General features: G+C 48.1%; 1 protein-coding gene across 3 annotated transcripts in view; it reads right to left on the bottom strand.

The window, feature by feature from the left end:
* Window positions 1–22,156, bottom strand: part of SEPTIN7 (septin 7) — a 265,639-nt gene that overhangs the window by 78,598 nt on the left and 164,885 nt on the right. For all 3 annotated transcript variants that reach the window (XM_063922502.1, XM_063922500.1, XM_063922501.1), the window contains exon 6: window positions 303–420. In XM_063922502.1, the coding sequence (XP_063778572.1) occupies window positions 303–420 (118 nt within the window). The remainder of the gene's footprint in view (window positions 1–302; window positions 421–22,156) is intronic.

The following is a 22,156-nucleotide window of genomic DNA, read 5'->3' as shown; positions in this document are numbered from 1 at the left end:
ACTGTGCGTCCCGCCCTCTGGCGTCCCGCATCCACTGCTCCACCCGCTTCAGGCCGGTGGAAATGTCAGCACGGGCCGCAATTGGCCCCCGAGCCGGACTTTGGACATGCCTGTTTTAGTGTTTTTTATATACACTAGCAGTGATGCTGAACCTCTATCAGGACGGAATGTAGTACATAAAACATTTATGCTGGGAATGTTAAGTTTTGCATCGTTTCTATTTAAACCAAAATAAAACCAAATGACAAAACGGAAACAGAGTTTAAGTCCCAAAATAAAATATTAGACTGATTAAATCTCACCTGCTTTTTAAACTGCTGGCATTCTTCTGGCGTGAGGGTATCAGCTTTTGCAATAAGTGGAATGATATTGACTTTTTCATGCAGACGCTTCATAAACTCAATATCCAACGGTTTCAGTCTAAATTAAAAATAAAATAAAAATCATGTAAATGAAGGATTTATTTACTTCATTTTCAAGGAACACTAATAATGATTCTAGGGAGCTCCAATTTGGGACACTGCTACATCAGAGATGACACATGACAGGAAATTACTCAAACTTGTCTGATTCGATCAATGTTCATCTATTGGACAGGGGCTTTCTGCCTGAAGCACTTTGCTATAGCTGGTTACAAGCATTCAGAACGTCACAGACACTTCTCCACAGAAAAACATTCAAAAGTCATATGTCTGATTACTATCATTACAGATGAATGTTCATTGCACAAAAGGCTACATTCAACCAGACCTTCTGGTGGCCAAATGACAGCCAGAACCCTGTCTCCAGCAAACTGCTAATTTTATTTCTATGTTAAGAAAAAGGATGAACATAGCAAATGTCACAGTGCTCCATTACAATAAAGAAAATGATCAATTTAAAACTGTAAAAGTGAGTACCATTAAAGACGATAAAAAACAGAAAATGTAACTTTCCTTGATAAAACTTTTTAAATATAGGCTACTGTTACACAAAGGGTAAAATCAATTAGAAGCTGTTTCTGCAATGATATTGAAACTTATATTACACACGTATAGAGAGATTTATTATTATTTATTACCAGTTATTTATATAGGACACACATATTCCGCAGCATTTACAGAGAATATTTGGCCATTCACATCAGTCCCTGCCCCAGTGGAGCTTACACTCTACATTCTCTACCACAAGTACACGCATTCATGCTAGGGTTAATTTTGTTGGGAGCCAATTAGCCTACCAGTATATTTTTGGATTGTGGGAGGAAACCAGAGTACCTGGAGGAAACCCACAAAAGCACGGGTAGAATATACAAACTCCACACAGGGCCATTTCTGTGAAGTGCGCTACCAATACCAGCGCAGTTCATTTGGAAATGGCAAATTCTGCGCATTGACCCAAAGAACGGAGCAATGGGGGAAGGGGATAGGGGAACAGCAGAGAGGAGGTGGGGTCGACCACAGAAGGGACGAGGGTTGATGTGACCTGGGTTAGTTATAACAGTATGTGTGTATATTTTATATCTATCTATATATGTCTATCTTTCTATAGAGAGATAAGGTTATCAAAGTATATTTCACAAATAATATTGCTTAATCTACTTATATACTTTCTTCAAACATAAGGCATGGAGGGGAATTCAATTATTTTCTCAGAGGTGGCGATCTTTAATGTGTATAGGTGACCCGTACCTAGAACTTTAGTTGGGTTCAGCAGTTTTACGCAGCTAAAGAAAGCAATGAAGGGTGCTAATGGAATTAAAGCACCCCAAAAAAACAACTGAATATCAGGGGCATCACAGAACCCTAGGTGTTAAAATAACAAAACAAAACAAAAACGTTATATACTTTTAACAACGTTACGCAAGAAAACATGCAAATATACTGCTCATTTGACTTGGAAACATTATGGGAAGCAAACTGGTTTACAATTTCCTTTGATGCAGGGAAATAAAAATTCAATGTTTAGTAGTATAACTTTTCCTAGCAAATAGGTCTGTTGGTGTAGTTGAAAAAATAAGAATTTACTTACCGATAATTCTATTTCTCGGAGTCCGTAGTGGATGCTGGGGTTCCTGAAAGGACCATGGGGAATAGCAGCTCCGCAGGAGACAGGGCACAAAAAGTAAAGCTTTTCCAGATCAGGTGGTGTGCACTGGCTCCTCCCCCTATGACCCTCCTCCAGACTCCAGTTAGGTACTGTGCCCGGACGAGCGTACACAATAAGGGAGGATTTTGAATCCCGGGTAAGACTCATACCAGCCACACCAATCACACCGTACAACTTGTGATCTAAACCCAGTTAACAGTATGATAACAGAAGAGCCTCTGAAAGATGGCTCCCTAAACAATAACCCGAATTAGTTAACAATAACTATGTACAAGTATTGCAGATAATCCGCACTTGGGATGGGCGCCCAGCATCCACTACGGACTCCGAGAAATAGAATTATCGGTAAGTAAATTCTTATTTTCTCTATCGTCCTAGTGGATGCTGGGGTTCCTGAAAGGACCATGGGGATTATACCAAAGCTCCCAAACGGGCGGGAGAGTGCGGATGACTCTGCAGCACCGAATGAGAGAACTCCAGGTCCTCCTTTGCCAGGGTATCAAATTTGTAGAATTTTACAAACGTGTTCTCCCCTGACCACGTAGTTGCTCGGCAGAGTTGTAATGCCGAGACCCCTCGGGCAGCCGCCCAAGATGAGCCCACCTTCCTTGTGGAATGGGCCTTAACAGATTTAGGCTGTGGCAGGCCTGCCACAGAATGTGCAAGTTGAATTGTGTTACAAATCCAACGAGCAATCGACTGCTTAGAAGCAGGCGCACCCAACTTGTTGGGTGCATACAGTATAAACAGCGAGTCAGATTTTCTGACTCCAGCCGTCCTTGAAATGTATATTTTTAAAGCTCTGACAACGTCCAACAACTTGGAGTCCTCCAAGTCGCTTGTAGCCGCAGGCACTACAATAGGCTGGTTCAGGTGAAACGCTGATACCACCTTAGGGAGAAAATGCGGACGCGTCCGCAGCTCTGCCCTATCCGAATGGAAAATTAAATAAGGGCTTTTATAAGATAAAGCCGCCAGTTCAGATACTCTCCTGGCGGACGCCAGGGCCACTAACATAGTCACTTTCCATGTGAGATATTTCAAATCCACATTTTTTAGTGGTTCAAACCAATGGGATTTGAGGAAATCTAAAACTACATTTAGATCCCACGGTGCCACCGGAGGCACCACAGGAGGCTGTATATGCAGTACTCCTTTGACAAAAGTCTGGACCTCAGGAACTGAGGCCAATTCTTTTTGGAAGAATATTGACAGGGCCGAAATTTGAACCTTAATAGATCCCAATTTGAGACCCATAGACAATCCTGATTGCAGGAAATGTAGGAAACGACCCAGTTGAAATTCCTCCGTCGGAGCACTCCGATCCTCGCACCACGCAACATATTTCCGCCAAATGCGGTGATAATGCTTCGCGGTGACTTCCTTTCTTGCCTTAATCAAGGTAGGAATGACTTCTTCTGGAATGCCTTTTCCTTTTAGGATCTGGCGTTCAACCGCCATGCCGTCAAACGCAGCCGCGGTAAGTCTTGGAATAGACACGGTCCCTGCTGAAGCAGGTCCTGTCTTAGAGGTAGAGGCCACGGATCGTCCGTGACCATCTCTTGAAGTTCCGGGTACCAAGACCTTCTTGGCCAATCCGGAGCCACTAGTATCGTTCTTACTCCGCTTTGCCGTATGATTCTCAATACCTTTGGTATGAGAGGCAGAGGAGGAAACACATACACCGACTGGTACACCCAAGGTGTTACCAGCGCGTCCACAGCTATTGCCTGCGGATCTCTTGACCTGGCGCAATACCTGTCCAGTTTTTTGTTGAGGCGAGACGCCATCATGTCCACCATTGGTCTTTCCCAACGGTTTATTAGCATGTGGAAAACTTCTGGATGAAGTCCCCACTCTCCCGGGTGAAGATCGTGTCTGCTGAGGAAGTCTGCTTCCCAGTTGTCCACTCCCGGGATGAACACTGCTGACAGTGCTATCACGTGATTCTCCGCCCAGCGAAGGATCCTGGCAGCTTCTGCCATTGCACTCCTGCTTCTTGTGCCGCCCTGTCTGTTTACATGGGCGACTGCCGTGATGTTGTCCGACTGGATCAACACCGGTCTTCCTTGAAGCAGAGGTTCCGCCTGGCTTAGAGCATTGTAGATTGCTCTTAGTTCCAGAATGTTTATGTGAAGAGACTTTTCCAGGCTCGACCACACTCCCTGGAAGTTTCTTCCTTGTGTGACTGCTCCCCAGCCTCTCAGGCTGGCGTCCGTGGTCACCAGGATCCAATCCTGTATGCCGAATCTGCGGCCCTCCAATAGATGAGCCCTCTGCAACCACCACAGAAGAGATACCCTTGTCCTTGGAGACAGGGTTATCCGCAGGTGCATCTGAAGATGCGTGCATTGATGTACAGACACCTTTCCTGGTTTTAGGAGATTCCTGACCAGGTCGGATAACTCCTTGGCTTTTTCCTCGGGAAGAAAAACCTTTTTCTGAACCGTGTCCAGAATCATCCCTAGGAACAGCAGACGAGTTGTCGGCATTAATTTGGATTTTGGAATATTCAGAATCCATCCGTGCTGCTTTAGCACCTCTTGAGATATTGCTAATCCCATCTCTAGCTGTTCTCTGGACCTTGCCCTTATTAGGAGATCGTCCAAGTATGGGATAATTAATACGCCTTTTCTTCGAAGAAGAATCATCATCTCGGCCATTACCTTTGTAAAGACCCGAGGTGCCGTGGACAAACCAAACGGCAGCGTCTGAAACTGATAGTGACAGTTTTGTACAACGAACCTGAGGTACCCCTGGTGTGAGGGGTAAATTGGAACGTGGAGATACGCATCCTTGATGTCCAAGGATACCATAAAGTCCCCTTCTTCCAGGTTCGCTATCACTGCTCTGAGTGACTCCATCTTGAACTTGAACTTCTTTATGTACAGGTTCAAGGACTTCAGATTTAGAATAGGCCTTACCGAGCCATCCGGCTTCGGTACCACAAAAAGAGTGGAATAATACCCCTTCCCTTGTTGTAGAAGAGGTACCTTGACTATCACCTGCTGAGAGTACAGCTTGTGAATGGCTTCCAAAACCGTCTCCCTTTCGGAAGGGAACGTTGGTAAAGCAGACTTCAGGAAACGGCGAGGTGGATCTGTCTCTAATTCCAACCTGTACCCCTGAGATATTATCTGCAGGATCCAGGGATCTACCTGCGAGTGAGCCCACTGCGCGCTGTAATTTTTGAGACGACCTCCCACCGTCCCCGAGTCCGCTTGAGAAGCCCCAGCGTCATGCTGAGGCTTTTGTAGAAGCCGGGGAGGGCTTCTGTTCCTGGGAAGGAGCTGCCTGTTGCTGTTTCTTCCCTCGACCTCTGCCTCGTGGCAGATATGAATAGCCCTTTGCTCTCTTATTTTTAAAGGAACGAAAGGGCTGCGGTTGAAAAGTCGGTGCCTTTTTCTGTTGGGGAGTGACTTGAGGTAGAAAGGTGGATTTCCCGGCTGTAGCCGTGGCCACCAAATCTGATAGACCGACTCCAAATAACTCCTCCCCTTTATACGGCAAAACTTCCATATGCCGTTTTGAATCCGCATCGCCTGTCCACTGTCGCGTCCATAAAGCTCTTCTGGCCGAAATGGACATAGCACTTACCCGTGATGCCAGTGTGCAGATATCCCTCTGTGCATCACGCATATAAAGAAATGCATCCTTTATTTGTTCTAACGACAGTAAAATATTGTCCCTGTCCAGGGTATCAATATTTTCAATCAGGGACTCTGACCAAACTACCCCAGCACTGCACATCCAGGCAGTCGCCATAGCTGGTCGTAGTATAACACCTGCATGTGTGTATATACTTTTTTGGATATTTTCCATCCTCCTATCTGATGGATCTTTAAGTGCGGCCGTCTCAGGAGAAGGTAACGCCACTTGTTTTGATAAGCGTGTTAGCGCCTTGTCCACCCTAGGAGGTGTTTCCCAGCGCTCCCTAACCTCTGGCGGGAAAGGGTATAATGCCAATAATTTCTTTGAAATTATCAGCTTTTTATCAGGGGCAACCCACGCTTCATCACACACGTCATTTAATTCTTCTGATTCAGGAAAAACTATAGGTAGTTTTTTCACACCCCACATAATACCCTGTTTAGTGGTACCTGTAGTATCAGCTAAATGTAACGCCTCCTTCATTGCCAAAATCATATAACGTGTGGCCCTACTGGAAAATATGGTTGATTCGTCACCACTGGAATCAGTGCCTGTGTCTGGGTCTGTGTCGACCGACTGAGGCAAAGGGCGTTTTACAGCCCCTGACGGTGTTTGAGGCGCCTGGACAGGCACTAATTGATTGTCCGGCCGCCTCATGTCGTCAAACGACTGCTTTAGCGTGTTGACACTATCCCGTAATTCCATAAATAAAGGCATCCATTCTGGTGTCGACCCCCTAGGAGGTGACATCCCCATATTTGGCAATTGCTCCGCCTCCACACCAATATCGTCCTCATACATGTCGACACACACGTACCGACACACAGCAGACACACAGGGAATGCTCTAAACGAAGACAGGACCCACTAGCCCTTTGGGGAGACAGAGGGAGAGTCTGCCAGCACACACCAAAAAGCGCTATATATGACAGGGATAGCCTTATAGTAAGTGCTCCCTTATAGCTGCTTTATATATATCAAGATATTGCCATTAAATTTGCCCCCCCTCTCTGTTTTACCCTGTTTCTGTAGTGCAGTGCAGGGGAGAGACCTGGGAGCCGTCCTGACCAGCGGAGCTGTGAGAGGAAATGGCGCCGTGTGCTGAGGAGATAGGCCCCGCCCCTTTTTCGGTGGGCTCGTCTCCCGCTATTTTGTGAATACAGGCAGGGGTTAAATATCTCCATATAGCCTCTGGGGGCTATATGTGAGGTATTTTTAGCCTTTATATAGGTTTACATTTGCCTCCCAGGGCGCCCCCCCCCAGCGCCCTGCACCCTCAGTGACTGCGTGTGAAGTGTGCTGAGAGGAAAATGGCGCACAGCTGCAGTGCTGTGCGCTACCTTTAGAAGACTGCAGGAGTCTTCAGCCGCCGATTCTGGACCTCTTCTTACTTCAGCATCTGCAAGGGGGCCGGCGGCGCGGCTCCGGTGACCATCCAGGCTGTACCTGTGATCGTCCCTCTGGAGCTGATGTCCAGTAGCCAAGAAGCCAATCCATCCTGCACGCAGGTGAGTTCACTTCTTCTCCCCTCTGTCCCTCGTTGCAGTGATCCTGTTGCCAGCAGGAATCACTGTAAAATAAAAAACCTAAGCTAAACTTTCTCTAAGCAGCTCTTTATGAGAGCCACCTAGAATTGCACCCTTCTCGGCCGGGCACAAAAATCTAACTGGAGTCTGGAGGAGGGTCATAGGGGGAGGAGCCAGTGCACACCACCTGATCTGGAAAAGCTTTACTTTTTGTGCCCTGTCTCCTGCGGAGCCGCTATTCCCCATGGTCCTTTCAGGAACCCCAGCATCCACTAGGACGATAGAGAAATGGGGTGTGGCACAGAAGATCTACAATGTCTAGGTCGACCTCATAGGGTCGACATGCATTAGGTCTACACTGGAAAAGGTTGACAAAAAGGGTAGACAAAAAAAGTCAACACTTTTTTTGTGTCGTTCGACTGTCAGAGCACAGGGAACACCAATTAGTGTACCGCGTCCCCTAGCAAGGCTTGCGATGCACTCGGCACAGGTTACTATTCCCAATAGTAGTCCACATGGATGGTAAAGTATGAAAAAGGTTTAAAAAAAAAAAATGCAAAAAAACCCAAAACCTTAAAAAGCTGTGTCGACATGCATCGACCATTTGAACCGGTCAACCTTTTTCAGTGTCTTCTTAATACATGTCGACCTTGTCAGTGTCAAGCATATGGGGTCGACTTAGACATTGTCTACCTACAGTAAACACTGGAATACAATAAAATGTTAATTCATTATTTTGCCATTTTTGCTACACAGAACAAAAACAGCTCATATTAGTCCAGAATTTAAAAATATAAACATTTGTACCACTTGTGATTGCTGTAACATTCATACCAGTGGTTCCCAAACGTCAGACATGGGGCCCTGGAATATCATAATTTTTTTCATGGCACCCCTAGGCCAAGAGTTCCTTAGTGAGAAAATAAAAAAAAATATTAATATTAAGAAAATAGTTTTTATATGTCATCCTTAGGGTCAGTTATGTGGTGATACAGGATTCACTTGTGTTTGTCCACATATTTTATGATTGTAAGCCACAAGCACTGGTTTTGTCTATTACATTGGCTGTAAATAATTTGAATTGGTCCTGCCCCACCAACCCAGGGCACCCCTGCAAGTACCCAAGGCACCCCAGGGTGCCACGGCACACAGTTTGAGAACCACTGGGCCATACTATAGTTGTCCTTAACCAAAGTGCAAATCACATTGTGTTACCAAAAGACTACAGTTTGATGAACTTGCCATGAAATTCCCATAATCTGCAATATATATCCATAACATGTTGCTTTATCAACTAATGGTATATACAAGTGTATAATGCAGATTAATGTTCTATAGTTGATTTGCATGTTAAAAGCTAGTATCGTTGACATTTCTGCATAAAAATTAGACAATGTGTAGTGCATACAATTATTATGTAGCACTAGTTTATGGCATTCAAGACAGATTGACAAAAAGTTAACAGTGAAATTCAGCCACATATTTCCCAGAATGCTCTACAGTTTAGCTACTGGTGACAATATTTAGGGCAAGATTGCCAATTTGAGTACAGAAATTTGTCAGTAATGTGTACATAAAATGCCTACTCCACACTTAAAATTAGGACCCCCATGGAAATGTGTATGAAAAGGAAGCTAAAAGACACCATACACTAGTACGATTAAGCCCGATTTCACCCCAATTCGGGCATTCGGCCTGATACATTGGGTGAAATCGGGCATTTAGGTTGTGTATCCAATCCGATCCGTGGCCTCCGTGAGCATCGGATCGGATCCTCCTGATTGAACGTGCTGCACTCGTGATATGTCAGACCCCGCAGGCATGGCTGGGATCGTCCAAGATATATCGTATGCAAAAGGAAAGCATACAATGTATCTTGGGCGATCCTACTGCCTGGGAGGCTGCCGGGGTGATCCCCAGCCACATGTCAGATGGACATGTCGCAGTACTGTATGGGGCCCTAGACTGTAAGATAAAGCAGACAAATGCAGTTTTCTTTCTAGTGGCAACACTGAGTAGTAAATAAAGAAAAAAAATAAGATTTTAAACCTACCGGTAAATCTTTTTCTCGTAGTCCGTAGAGGATGCTGGGGACTCCGTAAGGACCACGGGGAATAGACGGGCTCCGCAGGAGACATGGGCACTAAAAAGAACTTTAGGTATGGGTGTGCACTGGCTCCTCCCTCTATGCCCCTCCTCCAGACCTCAGTTAGAGAAACTGTGCCCAGAGGAGACTAACAGTACGAGGAAAGGATTTTGTAAATCCAAGGGCAAGATTCATACCAGCCACACCATTCACACCGTAAAACATGGAATATATGAACCAGTCAACAGTATGAAACAAAACCAGTATCAGTCCAAAACGGATTCAACTGAAACATAACCCTTATAAAAGCAACAACTATATACAAGTTTTGCAGTATGACGTCCGCACTGGGACGGACGCCCAGCATCCTCTACGGACTACGAGAAAAAGATTTACCGGTAGGTTTAAAAATAAGAATTTACTTACCGATAATTCTATTTCTCATAGTCCGTAGTGGATGCTGGGGACTCCGAAAGGACCATGGGGAATAGCGGCTCCGCAGGAGACTGGGCACAAAGTAAAAGCTTTAGGACTAGCTGGTGTGCACTGGCTCCTCCCCCTATGACCCTCCTCCAAGCCTCAGTTAGGATACTGTGCCCGGATGAGCGTACACAATAAGGAAGGATTTTGAATCCCGGGTAAGACTCATACCAGCCACACCAATCACACCGTACAACTTGTGATCTGAACCCAGTTAACAGCATGATAACAGAAGGAGCCTCTGAAAAGATGGCTCACAACAACAATAACCCGATTTTTGTAACAATAACTATGTACAAGTAATGCAGACAATCCGCACTTGGGATGGGCGCCCAGCATCCACTACGGACTATGAGAAATAGAATTATCGGTAAGTAAATTCTTATTTTCTCTAACGTCCTAGTGGATGCTGGGGACTCCGAAAGGACCATGGGGATTATACCAAAGCTCCCAAACGGGCGGGAGAGTGCGGATGACTCTGCAGCACCGAATGAGAGAACTCCAGGTCCTCCTCAGCCAGGGTATCAAATTTGTAGAATTTAGCAAACGTGTTTGCCCCTGACCAAGTAGCTGCTCGGCAAAGTTGTAAAGCCGAGACCCCTCGGGCAGCCGCCCAAGATGAGCCCACTTTCCGTGTGGAATGGGCTTTTACAGATTTTGGCTGTGGCAGGCTTGCCACAGAATGTGCAAGCTGAATTGTACTACAAATCCAACGAGCAATCGTCTGCTTAGAAGCAGGAGCACCCAGCTTGTTGGGTGCATACAGGATAAACAGCGAATCAGATTTCCTGACTCCAGCTGTCCTGGAAACATATATTTTCAGGGCCCTGACTACGTCCAGCAACTTGGAATCCTCCAAGTCCCTAGTAGCCGCAGGCACCACAATAGGCTGGTTTAAGTGAAATGCTGAAACCACCTTAGGGAGAAATTGAGGACGAGTCCTCAATTCTGCCCTGTCCATATGAAAAATTAAGTAAGGGCTTTTATAGGATAAAGCCGCCAATTCTGAGACACGCCTGGCTGAAGCCAGGGCTAACAGCATCACCACTTTCCATGTGAGATATTTTAAGTCCACAGTGGTGAGTGGTTCAAACCAATGTGATTTTAGGAATCCCAAAACTACATTGAGATCCCAAGGTGCCACTGGAGGCACAAAAGTAGGCTGTATATGCAGTACTCCCTTGACAAACGTCTGAACTTCAGGAACAGAAGCCAGTTCTTTTTGGAAGAATATTGACAGGGCCGAAATTTGAACCTTAATGGACCCTAATTTGAGGCCCATAGACAGTCCTGTTTGCAGGAAATGCAGGAAACGACCCAGTTGAAATTCCTCTGTAGGGGCCTTCCTGGCCTCGCACCACGCAACATATTTACGCCAAATACGGTGATAATGTTGTACGGTTACATCCTTCCTGGCATTGATCAGGGTAGGGATGACTTCATCCGGAATGCCTTTTTCCTTCAGGATCCGGCGTTCAACCGCCATGCCGTCAAACGCAGCAGCGGTAAGTCTTGGAACAGACATGGTCCCTGCTGGAGCAGGTCCTTTCTTAGAGGTAGAGGCCACGGGTCTTCCGTGAGCATCTCTTGAATTTCCGGGTACCAAGTCCTTCTTGGCCAATCCGGAGCCACGAGTATAGTCTTTACTCCTCTCCTTCTTATGATTCTCAGTACTTTTGGTATGAGAGGAAGAGGAGGGAACACATACACTGACTGGTACACCCACGGTGTTACCAGAGCGTCCACAGCTATTGCCTGAGGGTCCCTTGACCAGGCGCAATATCTGTCCAGTTTTTTGTTGAGGCGGGACGCCATCATGTCCACCTTTGGTTTTTCCCAACGGTTCACAATCAAGTGGAAGACTTCTGGGTGAAGTCCCCACTCCCCCGGGTGAAGATCGTGTCTGCTGAGGAAGTCTGCTTCCCAGTTGTCCACTCCCGGAATGAACACTGCTGACAGTGATATCACATGATTCTCCGCCCAGCGAAGAATCCTTGCCACTTCCATCATTGCCCTCCTGCTTCTTGTGCCGCCCTGTCTGTTTACGTGGGCGACTGCCGTGATGTTGTCCGACTGGATCAACACCGGCTGACCCTGAAGCAGAGGTCTTGCCTGACTTAGGGCATTGTAAATGGCCCTTAGTTCCAGGATATTTATGTGAAGTGACGTTTCCATGCTTGACCACAAGCCCTGGAAATTTCTTCCCTGTGTGACTGCTCCCCAGCCTCTCAGGCTGGCCTCCGTGGTCACCAGGACCCAATCCTGAATGCCGAATCTGCGGCCCTCTAGGAGATGAGCACTCTGTAACCACCACAGGAGAGACACCCTTGTCCTTGGAGACAGGGTTATCCGCTGATGCATCTGAAGATGCGATCCGGACCATTTGTCCAGCAGATCCCACTGAAAAGTTCTTGCGTGGAATCTGCCGAATGGAATCGCTTCGTAAGAAGCCACCATCTTTCCCAGGACCCTTGTGCATTGATGTACTGACACTTGGCCTGGTCTTAGGAGGTTCCTGACTAGGTCGGATAACTCCTTGGCTTTCTCCTCCGGGAGAAACACCTTTTTCTGTACTGTGTCCAGAATCATCCCTAGGAACAGCAGACGTGTCGTCGGAATCAGCTGCGATTTTGGAATATTTAGAATCCATCCGTGCTGTCGTAGTACTACTTGAGATAGTGCTACTCCGACCTCTAACTGTTCTCTGGACCTTGCCCTTATCAGGAGATTGTCCAAGTAAGGGATAATTAAGACGCCTTTTCTTCGAAGAAGAATCATCATTTCGGCCATTACCTTGGTAAAGACCCGGGGTGCCGTGGACAATCCAAACGGCAGCGTCTGAAACTGATAGTGACAGTTCTGTACCACAAACCTGAGGTACCCTTGGTGAGAAGGGCAAATTGGGACATGGAGGTAAGCATCCTTGATGTCCAGAGACACCATATAGTCCCCTTCTTCCAGGTTCGCTATCACTGCTCTGAGAGACTCCATCTTGAACTTGAACCTTTTTATGTAAGTGTTCAAGGATTTTAGATTTAAAATGGGTCTCACCGAGCCGTCCGGCTTCGGTACCACAAACAGCGTGGAATAATACCCCTTTCCCTGTTGTAGGAGGAGTACCTTGATTATCACCTGCTGGGAATACAGCTTGTGAATGGCTTCCAATACCGCCTCCCTGTCGGGGGGAGACGTTGGTAAAGCAGACTTCAGGAACCGGCGAGGGGGAGACGTCTCGAAATCCAATTTGTACCCCTGAGATACTACCTGCAGGATCCAGGGGTCCACTTGCGAGTGAGCCCACTGCGCGCTGAAATTCTTGAGACGGGCCCCCACCGTGCCTGAGTCCGCTTGTAAGGCTCCAGCGTCATGCTGAGGACTTGGCAGAAGCGGGGGAGGGCTTCTGTTCGTGGGAAGAGGCTGTCTGCTGCAGTCTTTTTCCCCTTCCTCTGCCCCGGGGCAGATATGAGTGGCCTTTTGCCCGCTTGCCCTTATGGGGACGAAAGGACTGAGCCTGAAAAGACGGTATCTTTTTCTGCTGCGAGGTGACTTGGGGTAAAAAGGTGGATTTTCCAGCCGTTGCCGTGGCCACCAGGTCCGATAGACCGACCCCAAATAACTCCTCCCCTTTATACGGCAATACTTCCATATGCCGTTTGGAATCCGCATCCCCTGACCACTGTCGCGTCCATAATCCTCTTCTGGCAGAAATGGACATCGCACTTACTCTTGATGCCAGAGTGCAAATATCCCTCTGTGCATCTCGCATATATAGAAATGCATCCTTTAAATGCTCTATAGTCAATAATATATTGTCCCTGTCCAGGGTATCAATATTTTCAGTCAGGGAATCCGACCAAGCCACCCCAGCACTGCACATCCAGGCTGAGGCGATTGCTGGTCGCAGTATAATACCAGTATGTGTGTATATACTTTTAAGGATATTTTCCAGCTTCCTATCAGCTGGTTCCTTGAGGGCGGCCGTATCAGGAGACGGTAACGCCACTTGTTTTGATAAGCGTGTGAGCGCCTTATCTACGCTAGGGGGTGTTTCCCAACGCGCCCTAACCTCTGGCGGGAAAGGGTATAATGCCAATAATTTTTTAGAAATTAGCAGTTTTTTATCGGGGGAAACCCATGCTTCATCACACACCTCATTTAATTCATCTGATTCAGGAAAAACTACGGGTAGTTTTTTCACACCCCACATAATACCCTTTTTTGTGGTACTTGTAGTATCAGAAATGTTCAAAACCTCCTTCATTGCCGTGATCATGTAACGTGTGGCCCTACTGGAAAATACGTTTGTTTCCTCACCGTCGACACTGGAGTCAGTGTCCGTGTCAGTGTCTGTATCGACCTGAGGTAACGGGCGTTTTATAGCCCCTGACGGTGTTTGAGACGCCTGTACAGGTAATAACTGATTTGCCGGCTGTCTCATGTCGTCAACAGTCTTTTGTAAAGTGCCGACACTATCACGTAATTCTTTCCATAAGACCATCCAGTCAGGTGTCGACTCCATAGGGGGTGACATCACTAACACAGGCAATTGCTCCGCCTCCACACCATTTTCCTCCTCATACATGTCGACACAGCGTACCGACACACGGCACACACACAGGGAATGCTCTGACAGAGGACAGGACCCCACTAGCCCTTTGGGGAGACAGAGGGAGAGTTTGCCAGCACACACCAGAGCGCTATATATATACAGGGATAACCTTATATAAGTGTTTTTCCCTAATATAGCTGCTGTATATATTAATATGCCAATTTAGTGCCCCCCCTCTCTTGTTTTACCATGTTTCTGTAGTGCAGGACTGCAGGGGAGAGTCAGGGAGCCTTCCTCCAACGGAGCTGTGAGGAAAAAATGGCGCTTGTGTGCTGAGGAGATAGGCTCCGCCCCTTTTTCGGCGGCCTTTCTCCCTGCTTTTTTGTGGAAAACTGGCAGGGGTTAAATACATCCATATAGCCCAGGAGCTATATGTGATGTATTTTTAGCCATTTAAGGTATTTTCATTGCGTCCCAGGGCGCCCCCCCCCCCAGCGCCCTGCACCCTCAGTGACCGGAGTGTGAAGTGTGCTGAGAGCAATGGCGCACAGCTGCGGTGCTGTGCGCTACCTTATTGAAGACAGGACGTCTTCTGCCGCCGATTTTCCGGACCTCTTCACTCTTCTGGCTCTGTAAGGGGGCCGGCGGCGCGGCTTCGGGACCCATCCATGGCTGGGCCTGTGATCGTCCCTCTGGAGCTAATGTCCAGTAGCCTAAGAAGCCCAATCCACTCTGCACGCAGGTGAGTTCGCTTCTTCTCCCCTTAGTCCCTCGATGCAGTGAGCCTGTTGCCAGCAGGTCTCACTGAAAATAAAAAAACCTATTTAAACTTTTACTCTAAGCAGCTCAGGAGAGCCACCTAGATTGCACCCTTCTCGTTCGGGCACAAAATCTTAACTGAGGCTTGGAGGAGGGTCATAGGGGGAGGAGCCAGTGCACACCAGCTAGTCCTAAAGCTTTTACTTTGTGCCCAGTCTCCTGCGGAGCCGCTATTCCCCATGGTCCTTTCGGAGTCCCCAGCATCCACTAGGACGTTAGAGAAATCTTATTTTCTCTTACGTCCTAGAGGATGCTGGGGACTCCGTAAGGACCATGGGGATTATACCAAAACTCCAAAACGGGCGGGAGAAAGCGGATGACTCTGCAGCACCGAATGAGCAAACATTAGGTCCTCATCGGCCAGGGTATCAAACTTGTAGAATTTCGCAAAGGTGTTTGAACCCGACCAAGTTGCTGCTCGGCAAAGCTGTAAAGCTGAGACGCCCCGGGAAGCCGCCCAAGAAGAACCCACCTTCCTAGTGGAATGGGCCTTAACCGAATTCGGTAACGGCAATCCAGCCGTAGAATGAGCCTGCTGAATCGTGTTACAGATCCAGCGAGCAATAGTCTGCTTAGACGCAGGAGCGCCAACCTTGTTGGCTGCATACAGGATAAACAGAGCCTCTGTTTTCCTAGCTCGAGCCGTTCTGGCCACATAAATTTTCAATGCACTGACCACATCCAGGGACTCGGAATCCTCCACATCCCTTGTAGCCACAGGCACCACAATAGGTTGGTTCATATGAAAAGAAGAAACCACCTTAGGCAAAAATTGAGGACGAGTCCGCAACTCAGCTCTATCCACATGGAAAATCAGGTAAGGGCTTTTGTGAGACAAAGCCGCCAACTCCGACACTTGCCGCGCCGAAGCCAAGGCCAACAACATGACCACTTTCCAAGTGAGATACTTTAATTCAACTGTTTGAAGCGGTTCAAACCAGTGAGACTTAAGGAACCGTAACACCACGTTAAGGTCCCATGGTGCCACTGGAGGCTGGATATGCAGCACCCCCTTCACGAAAGTCTGGACCTCTGGAAGAGAAGCCAATTCCCTTTGAAAGAAAATGGATAGGGCCGAAATCTGAACCTTAATGGAGCCTAACTTTAGGCCCAAATTCACTCCAGTTTGCAGGAAGTGGAGAAAACGGCCCAGATGGAATTCTTCCGGAGGAGCAGTCTTGGCTTCGCACCACGACACATACTTCCTCCAGATACGGTGATAATGTTTCGAAGTCACCTCCTTCCTTGCCTTTATTAGAGTAGGAATGACCTCTTCCGGAATGCCCTTTTCCGCTAGGATCCTGCGTTCAACTGCCATGCCGTCAAACGCAGTCGCGGTAAGTCCTGGAACAGACAGGGCCCCTGTTGTAACAGGTCTTCCCTGAGAGGAAGAGGCCACGGATCTTCTGAGAGCATTTCCTGTAGAGACGGATACCAGGCCCTTCGAGGCCAATCTGGAACGATGAGAATCGCCTGAACCCCTCTTCGTCTTATGATTCCCAGTATCTTTGAGATGAGAGGAAGAGGAGGGAACACATAGACCGACTGAAACACCCACGGTGTCACCAGTGCGTCCACTGCAATCGCCTGAGGGTCCCTTGACCTGGCGCAATATCTCGGAGTTTCTTGTTGAGGCGTGAAGCCATCATGTCTATTTGAGGCAGACCCCACTGACTTGCAATCTCTGCGAAGACTTCCTGATGAAGTCCCCACTCTCCTGGATGTAGATCGTGTCTGCTGAGGAAGCCTGCTTCCTAATTGTCTACTCCCGGAATGAAGACTGCTGTCAGAGCGCTTACATGACTCTCCGCCCATCGAAGAATCTTTGAGGCTTCTGTCATTGCCACTCTGCTCCTTGTGCCGCCTTGGCGGTTTACATGAGCCACTGCTGTGATGTTGTCTGACTGAATCAGTACCGGTAGACCTTGAAGTAAGGTCTGCGCCTGACGAAGGCCGTTGTATATGGCCCTTAATTCCAGAATGTTGATGTGTAGACAAGCCTCCTGGCTTGACCACAGACCCTGGAAGTTTTTTCCCTGTGTGACTGCTCCCCATCCTCGGAGGCTCGCGTCCGTGGTCACCAGAACCCAGTCCTGGATTCCGAACCTGCGACCATCTAGAAGTTGAGAACTCTGCAGCCACCACAGGAGAGATACCCTGGCCCTGGGGGACAGGCGGATCATTCATCTGATGAATCTGTAGATGTGACGCGGACCACTTGTCCAGAAGGTCCCACTGAAATGTTCTGGCATGGAACCTGCCGAATGGAATGGCCTCGTAAGACGCCACCATTTTTCCCAGCACTCGCGTGCAGTGATGTACCGACACCCTGTCTGGCTTCAACAGGTCCCTGACCAAGTCCTGCAGTTCCTGGGCCTTTTCCGTCGGGAGAAAGACCCTCTTTTGTTCTGTGTCCAGAATCATGCCTAAGAATGGCAATCTGGTTGTTGGAACTAACTGTGACTTTGGCAGGTTTAGAATCCAACCGTGTTGCTGTTTCACCCTCAGGGAGAGTGATACTTTTACCAGCAACTACTCTCTCGATCTCGCTTTTATCAGGAGATCGTCCAAGTACGGGATAATTGTGACTCCCTGCTTGCGCAGGAGCACCATCATCTCCGCCATTAATTTGGTAAAAATTCTCGGGGCCGTGGACAGCCTAAACGGTAACGTCTGAAATTGGTAGTGACAATCCTCCACCACAAGTCTCAGGAACGCCTGATGAGGTTGATAAATGGGGACATGCAGGTATGCATCCTTTATGTCTAGAGACACCATATAATCTCCCTCTTCCAGACTTGCAATGACCGCCCTGAGCGACTCCATCTTGAACTTGAACGTCTTTTTATTAGGTTTAAGGATTTTAAATTTAGAATGGGTCTGACCGAACCGTCCGGTTTCGGGACCACAAACAGGGTTGAGTAATAGCCCATCCCCTGCTGCAGCAGGGGAACCTTGACCACCACTTGTTGGAGACACAATTTTTGAATTGCTGCCAAAACTACCTCCCTCTCTGGGGAAGAAGTCGGTAGTGCCGATTTTAAAAACCGGCGAGGGGGCACTTCTTCGAATTCCAGCTGGTACCCCCGGGAAACAATGTCTATTGCCCAGGGGTCCACCTGAGAATGAATCCAGACCTGGCTGAAAAGACGAAGACGTGCCCCCACCGGAGCGGACTCCACACGCGGAGCCCCAGCGTCATGCTGTGGATTTAGTAGAGGCCGGGGAGGACTTTTGATCCTGAGAACTGGCTGTAGTTGGCAGCTTTTTCCCCTTGCCCTTACCTCTGGCAAGAAAGGAAGATCCCCGAGCCCTCTTGGATTTATGCGGCCGAAAAGACTGCATCTGATAATGTGGCGTTTTCTTAGGCTGTGAGGAAACATAAGGTAAAAAGGTTGATTTACCTGCAGTAGCTGTGGAAACTAGGTCCGCGAGACCTTCCCCAAACAACTCCTCACCCTTGTAAGGTAAAACCTCCATATACCGTTTTGAGTCTGCATCACCCGACCACTGGCAGAAACTGCCATAGCGTTCGCTCTGGACCCCAGTATGCCTATATCCCTCTGAGCCTCTCTCATATAAAAGGACCTCATCCTTAATATGACCCAGGGTCAATAAGATAGAATCCCTATCCATCGTATCCATATCAGTATAGTGTTCACTCTAGGAGTGAAAAGGGGCAGGGCGCGGACACCGGGGGCACATGTGCGCGCGTCCGAAACGGGGGCGCGACCACGCAAATTAGGTCATTTTAGGGGGCGGTGCGGCCCACAGACGCTACTATAGAGCGCGTCTGTGGCCGGTGACGTCACTGTTGGGGGCGTGCCCAGCACCTCCGTCGGTGCTGGGCTTCCCCCAGCCCTCTCCAAATGCGTGAATGGATGCCGCGCGCATGCGCACGGCATCTATACACGCCGGGAGGGCAGGAAGCGGGCGGCTGTTCTAGCAGGGCGCCGCAAAAGGGGCAGGCCGGGTTTTGACTGCTAAAAAACGGGCAGGGCGCAGCACCCTGCTAAAACAGCCTAGAGTGAACACTACAGTAGATAAGGTATCTGTCCATGCTAGTACAGTGCTACAAACCCAAGCCGACGCTATTGCCGGTGTGAGTAATGTACCGGTATGCGTGTAAATTGAGTTTAAGGTAGTTTCTTGCTTGCGATCAGCAGGATCCCTGAGGGCAGCAGTATCCTGCGACGGCAGCGCCACCTTTTTGGAAAGGCGCATCAACGCTTTATCCACCCTTGGGGATGATTCCCACCGTATCCTGTCCTTGATCGTGAAAGGATACGCCATAAGAATCCTTTTGGGAATCTGCAGCTTCTTGTCTGGAGTTTCCCAAGCACTTTCAAATAACTCATTTAATTCAAAAGAAGGTGGAAAAGTAACCTCAGGCTTCTTTTCTTTAAATATGTGGATTTTTGGATTAGGCACCGCAGGGTCATCTATAATATGCAGCACATCCTTTATAGCAATAATCATATAATGAATACTCTTTGCCAATTTTGGCTGCAACCTCGCATCATCATAATCGACACTGGATTCAGAATCCGTGTCGGTATCCGTGTCAACTACCGGGGAAAGTGGGCGTTTTTGAGACCCAGAAGGCCCCTGTGACGCAGGGAAAAGCAGGGTATGACCCTCTGTACTGTCCCTGGATTCTGCTTTGTCCAAACGTTTGTGCAATAAATTAACATTTGCATTTAAAATATTCCACATTTCCATCCAGTCATGTGTCGGTGTTGCCGACGGAGACACCACACTCATACGCTCCACCTCATCCCTAGGAGAGCCTTCCGCTTCAGACATGCCGACACGCACGTACTGACACACCACTCACTCAGGGAAAACTCTATCTGGAGACAGTTCCCCCAAAAGGCCCTTTGGAGAGACAGAGAGAGAGTCTGCCAGCACACACCCAGCGCCAATAACCCTGGGGAAAAAAAAATATTACCCAGATACAGCGCTATTCACTGCGCCAATTTATGTGCCCCCCCCCCCCTTCTTTAAAACCCTCTGTCACCGGTGATCAGCAGGGGAGGGTCCGGGGAGCAAGCTTCTCAGCGAGTGCTTGTGGAGAAAATGGCGCTGGTAAGTGCTGAGGGAGAAGCCCCGCCCCCTCAGTGGCGGGCTTCGGTCCCGCTGTTTCTTTAAACTGGCGGGGGTCTGAATTAATACTCAAAAAATAAGAATTTACTTACCGATAATTCTATTTCTCGTAGTCCGTAGTGGATGCTGGGACTTCCGTAAGGACCATGGGGAATTGCGGCTCCGCAGGAGACAGGGCACAAGAATAAAAGCTTTAGGATCAGGTGGTGTGCACTGGCTCCTCCCCCTATGACCCTCCTCCAAGCCTCAGTTAGGATACTGTGCCCGGACGAGCGTACATAATAAGGAAGGATATTGAATCCCGGGTAAGACTCATACCAGCCACACCAATCACACCGTACAACTTGTGATCTGAACCCAGTTAACAGTATGATAACAACGAAGGAGCCTCTGAAAAGATGGCTCACAACAACAATAACCCGATTTTGTTAACAATAACTATGTACAAGTATTGCAGACAATCCGCACTTGGGATGGGCGCCCAGCATCCACTACGGACTATGAGAAATAGATTTATCGGTAAGTAAAATCTTATTTTCTCTGACGTCCTAGTGGATGCTGGGACTCCGTAAGGACCATGGGGATTATACCAAAGCTCCCAAACGGGCGGGAGAGTGCGGATGACTCTGCAGCACCGAATGAGAGAACTCCAGGTCCTCCTCAGCCAGGGTATCAAATTTGTAGAATTTAGCAAACGTGTTTGCCCCTGACCAAGTAGCTGCTCGGCAAAGTTGTAAAGCCGAGACCCCTCGGGCAGCCGCCCAAGATGAGCCCACTTTCCTTGTGGAATGGGCTTTTACAGATTTAGGCTGTGGCAGGCCTGCCACAGAATGTGCAAGTTGAATTGTACTACAAATCCAACGAGCAATAGTCTGCTTAGAAGCAGGAGCACCCAGCTTGTTGGGTGCATACAGGATAAACAGCGAGTCAGACTTTCTGACTCCAGCCGTCCTGGAAACATATATTTTCAGGGCCCTGACAACGTCAAGTAACTTGGAGTCCTCCAAGTCCCTAGTAGCCGCAGGCACCACAATAGGTTGGTTCATGTGAAAAGCAGAAACCACCTTAGGGAGAAATTGAGGACGAGTCCTCAATTCTGCCCTGTCAGAATGAAAAATTAAGTAAGGGCTTTTATATGATAAAGCCGCCAATTCTGACACACGCCTGGCTGAAGCCAGGGCTAACAGCATCGTCACCTTCCATGTGAGATATTTTAAGTCCACAGTGGTGAGTGGTTCAAACCAATGTGACTTAAGGAACCTCAAAACAACATTGAGATCCCAAGGTGCCACTGGAGGCACAAAAGGAGGTTGTATATGCAGTACCCCTTTTACAAATGTCTGAACTTCAGGTACTGAAGCCAGTTCTTTCTGGAAGAAAATCGACAGGGCCGAAATTTGAACCTTAATGGACCCTAATTTTAGGCTCATAGACAGTCCTGTTTGCAGGAAATGGAGGAAACGACCCAGTTGAAATTCCTCTGTAGGGGCCTTCTTGGCCTCACACCACACAACATATTTTCGCCAAATGCGGTGATAATGTTTTGCGGTTACATCCTTCCTGGCTTTGACCAGGGTAGGGATGACTTCATCTGGAATGCCTTTTTCCTTCAGGATCCGGCGTTCAACCGCCATGCCGTCAAACGCAGCCGCGGTAAGTCTTGGAACAGACAAGGCCCCTGCTGGAGCAGGTCCTTTCTTAGAAGGTAGAGGCCACGGGTCTTCCGTGAGCATCTCCTGAAGTTCCGGGTACCAAGTCCTTCTTGGCCAATCCGGAACCACGAGTATCGTTCTTACTCCTCTCCTTCTTATGATTCTCAGTACTTTTGGTATGAGAGGCAGAGGAGGGAACA

This window comes from Pseudophryne corroboree, chromosome 5 (assembly GCF_028390025.1).
Source record: "Pseudophryne corroboree isolate aPseCor3 chromosome 5, aPseCor3.hap2, whole genome shotgun sequence".
Classification (NCBI taxonomy): domain Eukaryota; kingdom Metazoa; phylum Chordata; class Amphibia; order Anura; family Myobatrachidae; genus Pseudophryne; species Pseudophryne corroboree.
Note: the sequence above shows the minus strand (reverse complement) of the source record. Positions and strands in the feature narration are given on the sequence as shown.